General features: G+C 40.9%; 1 protein-coding gene across 3 annotated transcripts in view; it reads left to right on the top strand.

Moving 5' to 3' along the window:
* Positions 1–16,390, top strand: part of COPG1 (coat protein complex I subunit gamma 1) — a 136,449-nt gene extending 120,059 nt beyond the window's left edge. For all 3 annotated transcript variants that reach the window (XM_078661777.1, XM_078661775.1, XM_078661776.1), the window contains 4 exons: positions 516–613; positions 5,790–5,928; positions 8,683–8,781; positions 14,290–16,390. In XM_078661777.1, the coding sequence (XP_078517903.1) occupies positions 516–613; positions 5,790–5,928; positions 8,683–8,781; positions 14,290–14,420 (467 nt within the window). In that variant the 3' untranslated portion in view covers positions 14,421–16,390. The remainder of the gene's footprint in view (positions 1–515; positions 614–5,789; positions 5,929–8,682; positions 8,782–14,289) is intronic.
* Positions 16,391–16,806: the final 416 nt, after the last annotated feature.

The raw sequence follows: 16,806 nt of genomic DNA, 5'->3' as shown, positions 1-16,806 counted from the left end.
CCAACTACAATGCACGTTGGAACCTGTGCAAGCATGAAGACGAATGAAATTTCAATGTCCTCTGCGGCCATTGGTATCAAATCCATTTAACTGCAGGTGAGAATAACTTTAAAGGCACAGTGGTTAAGCGGCATGAGGGAAAAGGCTGGAATGCCTCTAATTTGGATAGACATTTTAGGTACGGTGCTCTTTGCCATCTGCTAAGCAGTCGTTTGTTAGCTTGCAGAAAGACAAGTGATGAGAAACAAAGAGGAAAACTGACTTTTTAAATATTCCAATCTACTTTATCTTCTAATTTAAGGTGTCCTAAGCAACAGTGTTTACATTTGTTGTGGTTTGTATAAGGATGCAACAGTGTCAGCCTAAGAGAAGCGCAGGCTTCAGAACTTTGCTTAATTTGTTGAAAAGGACTTTGTGTTTTTGTTTGTAGAAGATTAAAGTACCTAATTGCTGTTTAGTTCAAATAAGAATACCCTGCTTATTGGACCTGCTCTTTTTTCCATGACTTCCCTCAGTGGCCTGTACGTTCAGCTGTATGATGAAGTTCACTGTGAAGGACTGCGACCCAAATACTGGCGAGGCTGAAGAAGAAGGCTATGAGGATGAGTATGTGGTAAGTATTTATTGTTCTCACAGTTTTCACAGCTGTGGCATGTTTTGTATGCCCTCTGTTTTTTCTTTATGCTGTTTTAAGCAACAAAATATCAAAAGCATTGCCCTCTTCCCAAACCAGAATAGTCAGAAGTTAGTTCATGAATCCAAGGAATCGCAGACAGTTGAACAAGATAGCACATCATATAAAAGAAGCACACACATAATGTAAGCATAAGTACCATAGGAGAATCCTAAAATAATGTTGATTGCCAAATTAAGCCTTTCTAAAACCACTGGCAATCTTTGAGCTGTCCCAATTCTAGTAACATTTATTTGAACATTTTTCTCAGTCAGCTGTTTGGCCGCTGAATAAACAAAGCTGGTAATTACTTTATTCAGAGTTGTTTATCAAAAGATTCAGCCGGTCACCGAAAGATGCTTCCTTGTTATTCCATAGCCGAGACCTGTTAATTTATCGATCTAGAGTGATCTGTTTTAGCCATTTAAAGTGTAGTCTTGATCAGTGCATCTAATGACGAAGCGTTTACATGTTGGGACATCACTGAAAACAGTGGAGCAGTAGAGGTACAGAATTGCTGGTAAAGACTGCTGCCTGAGCGTTCCAGAGTTCTAACCATTATCAAGAGCTCCAGCTGTTTCCCTTTTATCCCACCATGGTGGTGTGCATTTGGCCTTAATAGAGGTTCGAGCTAGCAGTCCGTATGCGTAAACCAAATGTACATGTCCACCTTTAATAAAAAGCCAGAGGCAGTTTTCCTCTTGCCCTTTCTGTGCTGTTTCTTAAGTTATACTCATAACTTCTGCTGAGGAGACATTCTTCGGCAAGAGAATCTCTGAGAACGAGGTACGGGTGAACCTTTCTGGAAACTACTTTGTTGGTAATATTGTTATCTTAACAGAAGCAGTTATTGTGCCAAACATAAAGATACTAACAAATGAACAAGTCTTTGCCATTTTAGAAAAAAACTCCTAAGGAATATAAAGCAGCAGAAGACATTGTACACTTTAAAGAGACCTATCTCGAGTGAAATTACACCCGACCACTGTGCACTGTTGCAAGATTTTTTAAACCATCTCAAAATCAAATTCTCAATGATGTCAACATGGCTTTTTCAATTCAGTACATTTAGCCTGAACTTACATGTTTTTAAACATTGCAATTCTTTTAGAACTCAAACATAAAACATTGAAGAATACAGCGTATGTAACATAATATAACAACATGGCATTATACAATGACAATATGCTTATGAGAAGCCCGATGCATTTCGAGCCTTGTGGGGCTCTTCCTCCGGGGCATGAAATCTACATGAATGTAAAAAACACAGCGTTACATTTTGGGACCACTTATTGAGTTAAACCTAACAAATCCAGTGAAAAAACGAGCTTAATGTCGTGCTCCACCACCTCCTCACCCTGTGAAATCTAATTAAATCTTACCCTTTCCTTGTGCCTCTAAAATAAAAACGACCTGCACAATGAAAAAACGTCACATGAACTCACTATTTTCTCTATACAAAGCTCGAAATGCATCGGGCTTCTCATAAGCATATTGTCATTGTATAATGCCATGTTGTTATATTATGTTACATACGCTGTATTCTTCAATGTTTTATGTTTGAGTTCTAAAAGAATTGCAATGTTTAAAAACATGTAAGTTCAGGCTAAATGTACTGAATTGAAAAAGCCATGTTGACATCATTGAGAATTTGATTTTGAGATGGTTTAAAAAATCTTGCAACAGTGCACAGTGGTCGGGTGTAATTTCACTCGAGATAGGTTGGTTCAAGTGGGCACGTGAGGGCAAACGTGCCACCACTGGTGCACGCATAGACAAAAGAATCTTTCTAAAAACTTAAAAATTAAGAAATAAGGTGAAAAAGGTGTGCTTCTCCTATCTAAATTCATTACACTTTAAAGAGAGCCACAAATGGAAAGCCAGAGTTCCATATAGTGGTTGTCAAGCTCTAGAATCTAGATGATGCAAGAATAAAGGAGTATGGGATTAGAGGGGCACTTTGGATATCAGTGGGGCATACAGCACAACAGAAAACACTCTGGCTGTGATCCTTCTCATCAATAAATTATCCTGCTCATTTTTATGTATCAATTGATTTCCCAGTGAGCCAAAAGTGCAGTCATATGTAAAAAGAATCTCCTCACCCCTGCTCAAGCTCCCCTGGCAGCATGGGATAGAGCAATGACTCCTAAAGGATGAAGGGCCAAAATCACGCTGGACGGCCATATGGGAGGGAACACCATTGAAAGAGGCGTCAAACTACAGAGATGCGCCCGTGAGGACCTGAGCGGCATTTCCAGAGTGGGAGACATCATACAGGATGGGACCATGAAGCCCTTTGAAGAATCACAGTTGGAGCATAAGCTCTTACACACACAATAATATAAGTACCTCCAGCTCAAACATGCCCTACATGCAGAGGCCCAACATGGCTGTGTGCCACTTGAAAGCAATGTCTTGAAGGGCCCACTACGTAAAGGGGCAGACTCCTCTATGTATAGGACAATTATATACACTATCACTGGCAAGCCTAAAAACTTGCGACAGCGGTGGGAACAAGATGAGGGAGCCTAGTAGATATAGACTGGGAAGCTGCCCTGGTGCACCCACTGGAAATAGCCATCATAGTTTGATTCCGTCATCCAATTTTAGGTATTGCACAGTGTGTCTAGACAGGGTCAGAAGACAGCACACAATCAGGAAATCCCAGGCACCCATCTGTCTGGGATTCAAGAATGCATAATCTGGTCATGCCCGGGATTCAAACTTATTGGTGTCAAATATTAAAGGAGCCGAGTGATGTTTTAGAAAGTGAAATCCTTCACAATCCACAATTTGTTATTGGATGTCTCTGGAGACATAGGCCTTACTGGAGAATATTACCATTTTGCTTGCATGGCCTAGTGGGACATTGCACAACCGTGGATGTCCCCTGCACTGCTAAGATAGGAGAAATGGTTTGCAGTAATTTATGTATTTATGGGAGCATGAAAAAGTGGAATATGCAAGTAAAGGCTATCCCAACAAATTTGGGGAAGTCTGGGGGAGGTGGACAGAATTTTATCGACTGGAACCTGAAAACTGAGGCACCCACATGTGCCAGGCATCGGACAAGGGATAGCTCAGTATTGTTGTTATGCCCCGGAACTGTCAGTGTTTAAATATATGATTGTCCCCCAGTGTGCCTGGTGGACTGCCCGAGTTATAGTGCTATATACTGTACTCCTTACTTGACAGGTCGAATTGTGATGTATGAATATGGGATGTGCCTTGTAGTGTGCTCACTGCAATTCCCAAACAAATGTAAATAAAAAACTATTGTAAAAAAAGAAATGGAGGAGTCCCGAAGCTGAGATGATGGCTGGTGGGTCTGCTGGTGTTTTAAAAAAGGGTGATCTGATTTGTGGGCAGCCATCACCCTGGGTGTGAAACTGATGCCAGTGCGTTTTGCTTCAATGAAGCTACCCAGGGCGCCGACCCCCTGCATAGACGTGCAGGCCCAGTCCAAAGCCTCCAACCAATGTTGTATAAACTGCCAACCGCCCAGCCCTCCCGCACACTGCATCAGGAGGCATTTCACCAAAAGAATTGACTCAACAGAGGGAATGGGTCCCAGGCATGAGGAAATGTCCCTAACTTGAGCCTGGGTATTACTTTATTTCAAGTGGTTTCACTGACCTGTCCAGAGCGCAGCTCAGATCAGTAGAATGTTAGGAAAGAAAAGGGTTTGAGTGAAGATATTGTCAAGTTATTTTGTGTAGCCACAGGTTAAAAAGAAATAACTTTTAATAAAATGTTCCGTACAATGGAGCATCCATCTATTTTTTATACTGAGAACCATTATCTTGAATGTCTACTGTGAATATAGTATCTAAACCTATGGATGAGGGAAACTGGTCCTTGTCTGCATAAAACGTGATGAACAGTGCTCATTGATGTGTAAGAATTTGTTCTTCGCTGTTGATGGGTGTCGAAGCTGACAAAACGTTCTACCTTATGTTTTCTTTTATTATATTATTCTTTGATCTCCAATGTGATCTGTGCTGTTAGTTAATAAATATATTGAAAATAAACCCCAAGCTGATTCAGTCCTTGGTGCACCCCTCTAGAACACCCAGAAAATATTGTATTCTGGTGCATCCTGGAGACCCCTCTTTTCCCCCTGCCTGAAACCAGAGCCCAGTAGCTATTCTCTTTAGGCAATTGAAGCTGTGCCTACATGCCTGATGAGGTCCAGTTAAACACAGCTGGATGTGTTTGTCTAATTTAAAGTGAATTTATTCCGGCAGTACAACATGTATTGCTACTTTTGTCACAGAGTTGGAATCATTTGCATGGAGATGACCCTTTCTGTAATTAAGACTAAAACATGAGATATACGATGAGCTAAAATGTGATACAGTGCTTAAGAAGCATTAACTTGCGTATTCTTGTTGTTTATCTGTTTTATGTATTCACTAAGCCAAGGGCAACATCGCAATTCAGTGAATGTCATAGAGTGATAAATAGGTTTGACTAGTAGCACCAATGAGAATATTCCTAACTATGGGTTTAATATGTCTGCACACTTATCAGCCTCCATATATAGATAACATTATCTCCTCAAACTTTCATGCGAATCATTTAAATTCATGGTGGTAAACTTGAGTTACATGTTTAATCCTTCTCTATTTATGTGGCTAATAGCTCACTGGTACCCATGAGTAGTGTGCTACTTTTCTGGGAAGAGCATCCTTGACAATGTTACTGACCATGAGATTAACTTATTGATAAACATATCCTGCCTTCAGCTATGAAGGACACTACTTGTGCACACTTGCATGTGAAGCCCGTTTTAAGCGCATGCCTCTAAATTTGAATAATACTGGGTGCCCAAGAGTTATGTATTCCTCGTCCAGAAAACCACTTCAATGCTTCTTCTTGGGTTGGAGGCACCATATGCCAATGTAATAGTGAATCTTGGAGTGAGTGGCTCTGAATATCCTATGTTATTGTAGGTTTAAAACGTAAAGGTCTGAGTTATGAGATAGACTATCTAGGGATACACATTGTAATTTTGTGTAGAAGGCTACAAGTGGAAACATCTTTAGAGTGCGAAAGTGATGTTGTTTTGATATGTCTGATGTTTCAATTAATTGTGTTGAACTACCTTCAGCTGGAAGACGTAGAGGTGACTGTTGTAGACCACGTCCAGAAAGTCTTGAAGCCAAACTTTGGAGCAGCATGGGATGAGATTGGAGATGAATATGAAAAAGAAGAGACATTCACATTGTCTTCCATCAAAACTCTTGAAGGTAAATCACTATTCACCATCATTTTGGTGATCAGAAATTAAGTAGGTGTCAGCTCTCTGAAATTGTCCATGAGTTGCAAATGCTTGAAAGAAATGCATTATTTCACCTATTGTGTTATGTAGCATTAGCCCCTTCACTGCTAGTGTGTTAGCACACCACTGTGCTAGAACGTTTTTCTGGAAAATTGGCCTTGGATTCGTCAGGCACAAGCGTTTCTTTGGGGGTCTCTGCATCCATACAAAGCAGTGTTTTACCCTGGCACATCCAGGGCTTTTACAGGGCTGGAGCAGTATCTCTTTATAGCCTGTAGCTATTATATATAAGGTGGTGTTATTTTTTTTATTTTTTATTTTTCATTTATTTATTTTTAAACGCATCCATTCAATATTTTGAGTTATCTCCCGTATTGAGAAACATAAATCCGGGAACGCTAACCTAAGAAATATTGCCATGAATGTATTCAGTGCGACAAAACCAAATGTGTGTGTAGGTTTCCTTAGGGAATATAGACTACACAATCAATTATGCAGTATTCACGCAGATCAGGAAATTGTGTCAGTTCATTTGTGCCCTGTGTACGAAGCTGGCTCTTTATATAGTGGCCAAAAAGAGGTACACTGTGTACAGAGCCCTGGCAAACCCCAAAGTAATTACAGAGGTATAAATGACACCCCAAATGCTCTTGTGGTAGTGAGGGTGAGATGTTAGGCATATCACAGACACACATAGGCAATAAGTGAGACAGACACTCAAACAAATCCGACACCAATTTCTAAAAATAACACATAATTTTGTATGCACCTCATCCTGGGTGGCTGCTGCCGCTGTAGACCCCGTAGGCGTCAGGTCAGTGTACCGGGTATTGCTTGTTTGGTGTCTGTGGCTGCAGGAGAGTAGCTCCTTTACTCCAAGAGAGATTTGTAGGCAATTGGTGAAGCACTGGCAGCCCACCTGGTTTCTTCGAGTCTACACTGCGGCAGGACGACTCTGCTTCTTCCACGATTGTTAGGCATAGGAGACAGGCTGGCAGGGTTGGCGCCAAGTCATTCTTTGCTCCTTGGTTCTTGTGACTTCACTCTTGTTTGTACATTCCTTCTTTTGGTCTGTTGAAATCTGAGGTCCTGGTATCAGGGGGAAGGTCCCCTAAATAATCAAATCGGATAGAGACTTCTAGCTGCAGATTCCTTACCTTTGAACTTCCCCGGCGTCAGACTGGATCCAGAAACGTTTGCCTGAACAGTGCCCTGTGCGCCGTCGGGTGGCCTTGTTCGATTCAACGTGTTGCCGTTGCCATCATTGGCGCAAGATAGTGACGTTGTGATCACCTATACAGGTGCTGCCAGACGCTCGGACGTCCGTTCTTTTTGCACCAGTTTGCGCTGATCCGGTGAAGATATACCCCTCGGTCTCTTTTGGCAGACTTTTTTTGCCATATTGTCTAATATATTTTCTTGTGTGTCGAATGTCCTCTAGGAAGGTAGGGTTTAAGCCTTGTGGTGCCTGTCACCGGACTGTCGGTTACCAACCCACAACTAATGTGCTTAGGGAGTCCCAAGCGCGACTACGACTCAAAGTTGTGCTTGGACTGCCGAGCCAAGGCCAAAAGCTTTGAGGGAGCCAAAATAAGGCAGATTTGCATAGGCATGGAGAATGCAATACAGCGCAAGTGTCAGTTTGTCAGAAGTCACTAAGATGAATATCTTTTTTTCAGTATACATTTTAAAATTGTCCCCTGAAGATAACATAAGCTACCCTATTGACTTAAAGAGTCCTTTGTTGAAGCTGATCCAGGTTGGTGCTCCAAATTTGCTTTCATGAACAATGTTAAGTATAATCAGTGCATTTAAATGCGCCTTCTAACTCATTGGATTGTAGTGAAATTTCGGAACTCAATGGCTTTCCACGCCCACTCTCCTCCTTCAGTTTACTCTATTGGTTACCGGCACCACCACTTTGACACTATCATCAGAAGGAAATAACATTTTCTTATTCTCAACAATATATGTAGTCATTTATGCCATTTGTTTTGGTGACCAAATTGTTCACATACTAGCAAAGTGAAGAATTCTTCTTAACCTTTTGAGATTCCACACTACCCATCCAAGCGTTGGCACTTGAATCCATCTTAAGCAATGTTTTTTTAATCTACTCATTACACAATCAAAATGAGCCTTGCTGAAGGTATTACGAGCTACCTCTGCATTTGCATGTCTTGAGTAAATACACTCCGACAAAACATGTATGGGATGTCCAATAAAAAAAAAAACAGAAGCAGCAATAAAAAATAGAGACCATTACAGGACATTATTAGCAAATTTTGCCTTTCTGATGGATGCTTCCAACCTTAGACTCCTCACCTCAGAATACTCACCAGGCAACACACTAGATACAGAAAATTTCTCAGCAATGCACCTATGTGCCCCAAGGTGGTGCCATGTGGCTCCGACCTGGCTCTGTACCACTCTCGATGTGACCGAATGGAGAAACTTTTCCACATTACCCCCTTTGCACTGATGTCAGTTTCTAGCTTGCCTATTTCTGTGGTTCCACAGTTAAATACAGTATCCACCAGAAGCAGCTTTACTGAAGGTGAGTAACCTGTTCATTTTCCCTGTAAATGGAAACAATATCTATGTGTGCAACGCCCAAAATTTTGTATTTACATATGGACATGGTATTGATGTGCATGAATTTGGTTTACAGCTACTCCGATAGTACAAATTTAATTGTAATTTGTTTTATATATCCAATTAGAGGCCGTTAGTAACATTGTGAAGTTTCTGGGAATGCAGCCGTGTGAGAGATCCGATAAAGTGCCAGAAAATAAAAATGCTCACACTTTGTATTTAGCAGGTAAGCCATATATATTTATAGTTATTCCTGAAAAACTGAATTTTGGTTGTTTCTAGGGTCCACTAAATCTCCCCCAGAGTCATCTCTGCGGGTAAAACTCATTATGTAGAGCAACATCTACTGTTTACATTGCCTCTCACTGCAAACAGCTGTGGAGTTAGCACCGTGCTGACTGTGCAAATTTCCTGCAAGAGACACCCATAGGGGTGCATTGGACCGTGTGACCTTCTAGCACACCATAGTAGGCGTTGCTTGTCTCAGGAGTGATGTGTGAGTCTCCCTTCACCAGTGTTCATTTTTCTCTGTCCGATTGCTAATGTCTCTCTCTCTCTGTGTCACTGTTTATCTTTATCCTGCTGTACTTGTTTCCAGCACCCATATCCATCTTCATTGTGTTTGGGTTTCTCCTTGTCCAATTAGAGTAGATTTAGACTTCTTTAAGACTGAAGAATTAATGGATTTGGCCAGGGGTACAGAGTGATCAACTGTTGTCTTGCATCTTACACTCTCTACTGCTCCCCCGCCAAAGAAAGTTTAGCATCTTGTTATGTCCTGTCTCTGGTGTACGGTCTCGGGTCATTATGCAAGTCTCTTGTGCTACTACTTCCCTGCCTGAAAATCAATTCATCTTAATTCAGCCACTCCTTTGCTCTTCCATTAATATAGATGCGTTGTTCTATCTGCTGATTATGCATCTGGAAATAAGAGCTAGATGGAGAGGGCTTACCTATGCTCTCTTCTTTACCTTATACCAAAACACTCCCCTGGTGCTGGAGCACAGGAGCAGTACCCTTTTTGTCTAGAATGCCAGCAGTCCCTGTTATCAACCAGCCAATCTCAAGTGCTGTGGTGATGGATTCATACTTTCCTAAGCCCATCAGACTTTGCACATAGGCCCTGGTCCATTCGCCCCCTAATTTGCTTGAGATCGGTACAAGCTCCAGAACATTAGATTACATACCATATGACCCTTACAAATGACTTTGTATTCACGCCCTAGATAGAACCAATAAATTCTGGAACTGAAATACTTACGATTTTCTTTGCAGCACAGCGTAATGTTGTTCATGTTTCATCCTAGATTTCTAATTTTCTCCCATTAACATTAGCTGTTTTGAGGTCTTACCTCTAGAATGGTTAGGAACACTGTAATGTATGCATATTTTCACTGCTGCTGTTAGAGTAAAGCAGTCTCTGGAGGAGTGAATACCCTGGCTAGATATTGTAAATTTAAAGGCTATACCTGAATTATACGGTTTTGCTCTATCCAAACTACCTCCTTTTAAAGCTCATCCTTTTTATTCAACTGTCAATACTGAGGTTGACACTTTGAAACTAAGCAGTTTTGTCTCCTTGTATCTATAATGTGTCTGGGACTTCCAGCTTTCTAAAGAGCATCCTAAAAGCCACATATTTGAGTAGAATAATATCAAAACAAACCCTTTCTTTGTCTTTCTGTGAAAGGTGATCCTTTTTATATCAATATTGTAACTTGTTTCTTGCATCCGTTGTAGATAATAGACGTTTCACACATATTTTATTGTTTAATTCCCCATCTTGGAGACCGGGGTTCCACCCAGCTTCAATCCCAGATTTGGTACCTGACCAAACAATCATTTATTTCTGAATAATGTTTTATCTTCCAGTTCCTAAAACTGTAAATAAATCTCACATGAATGTAAGAAACACCTTCATTTTTGTCCACTAGTGTCCGAACTCCTAAGTGTGCTTTACACAGAATATTTATGTGCAAGATCTTGTTAAGACTGAATTACTAAAACCAGTGAGGGGAAATGGAAACATTCAATTAGGACTCTAGTGGACAACAATGAAGGTGTTTCTTACATTCACATTAGATTTATTTACAGTTGTGTGCTATATAACAATGTGAAGCTGAATTCATCTCTACATGCAATGCGTATCACATTTCTTAAACGGCAGAAATGTGGTTGTTGCAATGAAGTGAAGCATCAGTTGAAAAGATGTTTTTATGAGCTTGCGGAGAGCAATCAGAGCCCAAATGAGAATACTGGTAATCCTTTACAAAGGAGAAGAGAAAACCGTAAGAGCCTGTCAAGCCCTCCACTCGTCTGCACCCAATGCGGCATTGGATTGAAGGTCTTCTAAGACTCCACTAGATGCTGAGTGGGGACATTCGGGCATGTGATTACTGATGCTATTTAGCAGAATGCTGATTAGTAATGTGCCAGTCGGCCATCTGGAGCGCGAGAACTCATTTAAGCTGGTCAAAACTGATCTTGCCAGACATAGTGCTTGGTTTACATTCTTCTGATGTAGAAAAACTTCCTTGATTATTGTTGACCACATTCCAGTCTGTTAGTTTCTGAATACCTGTGCCACTAAAAGGAGGGCCCAACCCCCTATGCAAATCAACCTTGCTCTTGTTGCACTAGGAACAGTTCCACCTGAACTGCCAGGACATGTCCCTCCAGAACAGTATTACAAGTAGTCCCAGCCTAGCCAGTTTCTTTCTTGTTGGGCCTCATCAGTGAAGTTCGCTGCAAGTCTTATAGAACAGCGAGCATGGGTCCCATATTAAGGCATAACTGTTGGTGGAGTATGCGGCACTTGTGAGCCCATAGATTGTAGAACATGTCTGTGCATCTCTGTGCTGGTATCAAGGTTGTTTTGCGAATAGATTTAAAACCTTTTGCTTTCATTTGACAGTATAACTATCCTATATGGTTGTTAAGATGCAGTCTTTCACTGTTCCAACTAAAAGGCGACCCACGTGCTTATAATCGGTCATTGGGTATATGGCCACTTATGGGCTCTGAAGGGTAAGTCTCTACTACACTACTTATATGGGGGGAACCTACTGAGTGACCTACCCCCAGCTTCCTGTACTGTTATTGAGATATGGAATACAGCCCTCAGATCAATCAAATGGTACAGAAAACATACAGGAGAGACTTCCCTCTGGATGGATAACCATCGCCCACAGTTCAACAAGCTTCAGGAATTCACGGAATAGATCTGCCTGGACATATCACATCTTTGACACATACTCTCTTCCAGTATCATGACATCCTTTGAAGATAGGAAGACAAACTTTGGACTAGAGAACTCACAGTTTTTTTCAAATATCTGCAACTTAGACACGCACTCCAACCATACGTAACATAGATATCTCAGAATTTAATCCATTAGAAGCTAAAATTACCATGTCTCCTTTGTCCAAATGTCACTGAATATCAACATTATACACATCCTTAATTATTAATACTCCGGACACACTCCACAGACTTAGTGAGGAATAGAAGAAAGACTTTGGACCCCTCGAGAAAGAAGATTGGGCCTTTTTGTTAATTGCCTTAAAGTAGGCAGCCCTATCAACTCAATATTGCCTGATTCAATCTTAATTATCTATATCCACTTTTGGCAGTCAGTCTAAGACCCCATGCAGACAATCCTGGGTCGTTCCCTAAACGATACCCCTAAAATGTAATTGTTTAACATAGTAGACAATGAAAGCTTTACATATGGGGGAAAATAATCATATCGTTGGGACTGATCACATATGAAAGAGACATTGCTTAGAAATGGGGAGTGGCACAACCTTGATGATTAGGGAATGGAGGGTCTGCATGGTGAATAGTTGCTCACTTGAGAAGCCGAAATACAAGACAAGGAGACGCCCCCCAAAGCATGGTATGGTATGGGATAACTGGACCCAATACAGGGAACCACAACAACCTGAGGCACAAAAGGCATGATTATGTTTTACTAACATAGTTTATTGGCATTTAGGTCCGATATTGTCAACAGATACTCATAGCAGAAATGCTTGTCGTTGGTCTTTTTAAAAATCATTGTATTTCTTAACAAATGCAAAGAGAATATTTGTTAAAAAAAAAAAAACTGGGAAAAAAAAGTTGCATTTATACAGAAACTAGCAGCCCGTCCTGACATTGTCCGGGGGCAATCAGGCTTGCTCCCTAACACTGTGGCGACGCAAACGACCTTTGTCTGTGCGCTGCAAAACCAAACCCCGTTCATAACCTGCCATGGCGACTCAATCCCCAGTACACAAAGGCAGTATGTACCCATTCCACACGCCCTGCTGCAGTCCGCCAAAGTTTACCGCTCAGCCCGCTCCAGTCCGCCTTAGTTCACCGCAGTCGCCCAAACCCAGGCCCCAACCACCTCCTCAGCCCAAGTTCTCCGCCACCTTCACTGCCCCCAATCAGCCACACACGCCATGCTCCATAACACTTTAGCCACGCATCCGACGCTGCAAACGACCTTTCTCTGTGCGCTGCAAAAGCAAACCCCGTTCATAACCTGCCATGGCGACTCAACCCCCACTACACAAAGCCAGTATGTACCCATTCCACACGGGGCTGCAGTCCGCCAAAGTTTACCCGTCAGCCCGCTCCAGTCCGCCTTAGTTCACCGCTCCTCCCCGCGCTTGACGTACCTCAGCCTGCTCCTGACGTACCTCAGCCTGCTCCAGTCTGGCAAAGTTCTCCGCTCCTACCCGCGCTCCGCCAAAGTTTACCGGTCAGTCCGCCTTAGATCACCGCTCCTCCCCGTGCTTGACGTACCTCAGCCCGCTCCAGTCTGGCAAAGTTCTCCGCTCCTCCCCGCGCTGATCTCCGCCGCTCCTCCTCGCGCTCCTGTACGCCGCTCCTCCCCGGGCTCCTGATGTCAGCACGCAGGTCGCGGCCGGCGCGACTTTCAAGGGACTACTTTTTTTTTATCTTTAATTTTTTAAACAACGTATATATTTTATTTTAATATAGCCTATGTCCATCTGCACACCCTGACAATTACAATGATGTATCGGGTGTTTGAATTGGCGCTGTGGTTCCCGAGTTTACCCGCCTCAAAGGTTCACAGTTCTTACTTTATAATAGTAGTATAGATGTGTTGCCTACTATGACATCAGTCAAGAGTAAGAATGATTTTGTGTTACCCTATACAGAGTTACTCAAGGTATCCATCATTGCAGTTTCCAAAAATATGTTTAACCTCCTGTGTACATACTTGCATATGTTCATAAATAAGTACGGAACACCAGCCTTCCTTACACACAATGAGTTTCTAAATTGCCCTGCTTTTAAAAAAATGAAATGTGTTGGCTTTTGTAATAGACCTGTTGTTGTATATTCTAAACAAGCTGGTGTTGGATAATGAAACTGAAATACTTGAGTTTAATTGGCACCAGAGCCTCTCTTGCCATCAGGATATATTCTGAGCATGTTTGTTTAAACAACGAACACACAACTGAGACTAAAGGTCATACGTTTAGTTGTACACCTGTGCTAGCATTCATAAATGGTCCTGCAGTCGAATACTGAATCTAATTGGCATGCTAAAGGAGAACAAATGCAAATTCAATATTGTAATTATTATGTTATACAGTCTTTCAGTGACTGCCGCTCTTTCCTACTATGTAAAATAGATACTGAACTAGTATTATTTCATAAAGGGGAGTAGACTTGCAAAAAAACAATAGTAATTTTTCCTACCCTTCTGTTACAGGTGTGTTCCGGGGAGGCCATGACATTTTGCTACGTTCCCGATTGGTCCTTACAGATACCGTGACAATGCAGGTCACTGCCCGAAGTACAGAAGAACTTCCTGTTGACATCATCATGTCCTCTGTGGGCTAAATAGCCAATATTTGAAGTTATAAATTGACACTACAAAAAGGGATGCTAGACTTCAACATCTGATCCTACATATAAAAACTGTAGACATCAGATTCACAAACATTTTTTTTTAGCAAACTTAGAAAGACTTTTATAGACCATACATTTTTTAAGATAAAGTGCTTATTCTGGGAAATTCATCACTTTTGTGTTCTTATGCCCATAAAAATCCACTTTATCCAGAAATTATGAGTCCTTTAAAAAATGAAGATAATAAATGTTCTCTCTATGAATCCTGTAATAATATTAAAACCATTATACGATTCTATCCGATGTACCATACAAATGTATCACATTTTTTCATGATACACTATTGAACCTTCTGCTTAGTAGTTCTGTGCCAGTGTTTCTGCTGACACTCGCCGGCGACCAAGAACTTCATAGAATGAGTGGCCTATACATGTGTTCCTTGTGCAGAAATTGAAAAGTATGTTTGCTTTGCTTCATAAAAGCGAAATAATATTAATTGATGGTTCGCGTTTTGTAAAATTCAAGTCTTTCAGAGTTATGCTTTCCACAATAGCTATCTGGCTGATTTCTCTATAAACAATAACTCATCCTTTGCTGAAAGGACATTCTATAGAGCAGTGGTCTTCAAATGTTTTAATGCCGTGCCTTTCCAGTATAAAAGATCAAAATAAATCATGGCGCCCCCCCCCCCCCCGAATCTTTCACAATTATTCTATTCGATTTGCATTATTTAAGTATGTCTAGACTTATTTAAACATTAGTTATGACCAGAGCGTGGCTCCCCGAGGGATCATTTAAGCCTCCCCCAGGGGGGCCCGCTCCCCAGTTTGAAGACCCCTGCTATAGAGTGAAGGTGAATATTCACATTTACTTTCTCAGTATAAATATAACTCTATATTAAACTCTATATTAAATGGAAAAATCTTGAAGCTCTGAATATGTCAAGGAAACACTACCTGAACAGGGGGGCTGCAGTCAGGGCGTGTTATAGCCTCCTGGATGTTTTTCAACAGACTGATAGGACATCATCAGCAAAGTGCTTCTAGCCATATAAAATAACCAATGTCAAAGAATGGTTGGTCACACATGTTATTAGTTAAACATGGAAGTAGAGAAAACGACTGTTCAGGCATTCTAGCGTAGCCTCAGAAAGTGTAGTATAGGGGTTAATGTCTGACTGAAAAAGAGAATCCATGTGTCTTGTAAAGGGAGTCATGAATGGTACCTCTCTGTCTTCAGTTTACAATAATTGTTAGCATTTCCTTTCTGTGGCCCACACAAAAATGTTATTTGTTGAAAAGGTCTGTGACATGCTTATTTAATTCACCCTACTTTCGGAAAGGGACATGATGTATATGAAAAACCCAATGAAATAAGGCTTATGGCTTACAAAGCAGGGCTGAGGATGGTAGATGGATATGGGGGCATGGATGCTTCTTCTGGCTGCGTATTGTTTCTTTTCTGTGTCCACCAGGCGTACCATTTATGGAGAACATTGAGGGAAATATTTGTATAAAAAAGGTGCAACACAAAAAAGCTTATGATTGCATTTTCACAAGGCATGCTTGTTTACAATCTGACAGTATAAGAGAATGGTAAAATATTCTAGAATATGTATTTTCTCCATCAGATGTGAGCACACATGGGGTTTTGTGTTGTCTTGGTATGCTAATGGTAATCCTAACAAAATCACTTTTTCCTATTTTGACATCAGTCTACATCAAGCAAAGACTAGATGTCTTTAACGTAATTGCTGACTTGTAATGGGCTGCCACATAAATAGGAGAACGTGTTTTTTGTAATAGGAGTTATCTTGTCCCAACCTGAATATACTTTAAAGGTCAGCTGCATATCTCTGTTATGCAGGTTTTACAGAGTTTCTTTTCTTTCTTGTTTTGGTGTCATTGCTGCGATCCACAGTCATCAATGTATATACAATAAATATAGTGTATCTTTTAAAATACCCGGTATTCCATATTAAATTATTCTTGTCAACATAAATTATTATTCATTAAATGTTTGATTTCAGCACACAGGGCAGGCATGTGAAAATAAATGTTGGAAAATCATAAAGGAATGTAACCAATGCCCTAACTATGACCCTAACATTTACTTCATTCTTTATTTCAACCCTAACTTTACCCCTAAATTGAGCCTAAACTTAATCTTGAATCTTACATCTTGTCTCCACCCTAATCTTTACCTACACTCTACCTCCATTCGTACCCTAACCGTTAACCATGTTCCTAGCCTTAAACCCCCTCCTTTACCTTTAACAAAATGCCATTTTATTAGAAATAATTTGCAATTCGTTTTTCTAAAACAAAACATATGTTTATAATAAACCACTTTTTATATACAAACTAGCAGCCCGTCC

The sequence above is a fragment of the Lissotriton helveticus genome, chromosome 9 (assembly GCF_964261635.1).
Source record: "Lissotriton helveticus chromosome 9, aLisHel1.1, whole genome shotgun sequence".
Taxonomy (NCBI): Eukaryota; Metazoa; Chordata; class Amphibia; order Caudata; family Salamandridae; genus Lissotriton; species Lissotriton helveticus.
Note: the sequence above shows the minus strand (reverse complement) of the source record. Positions and strands in the feature narration are given on the sequence as shown.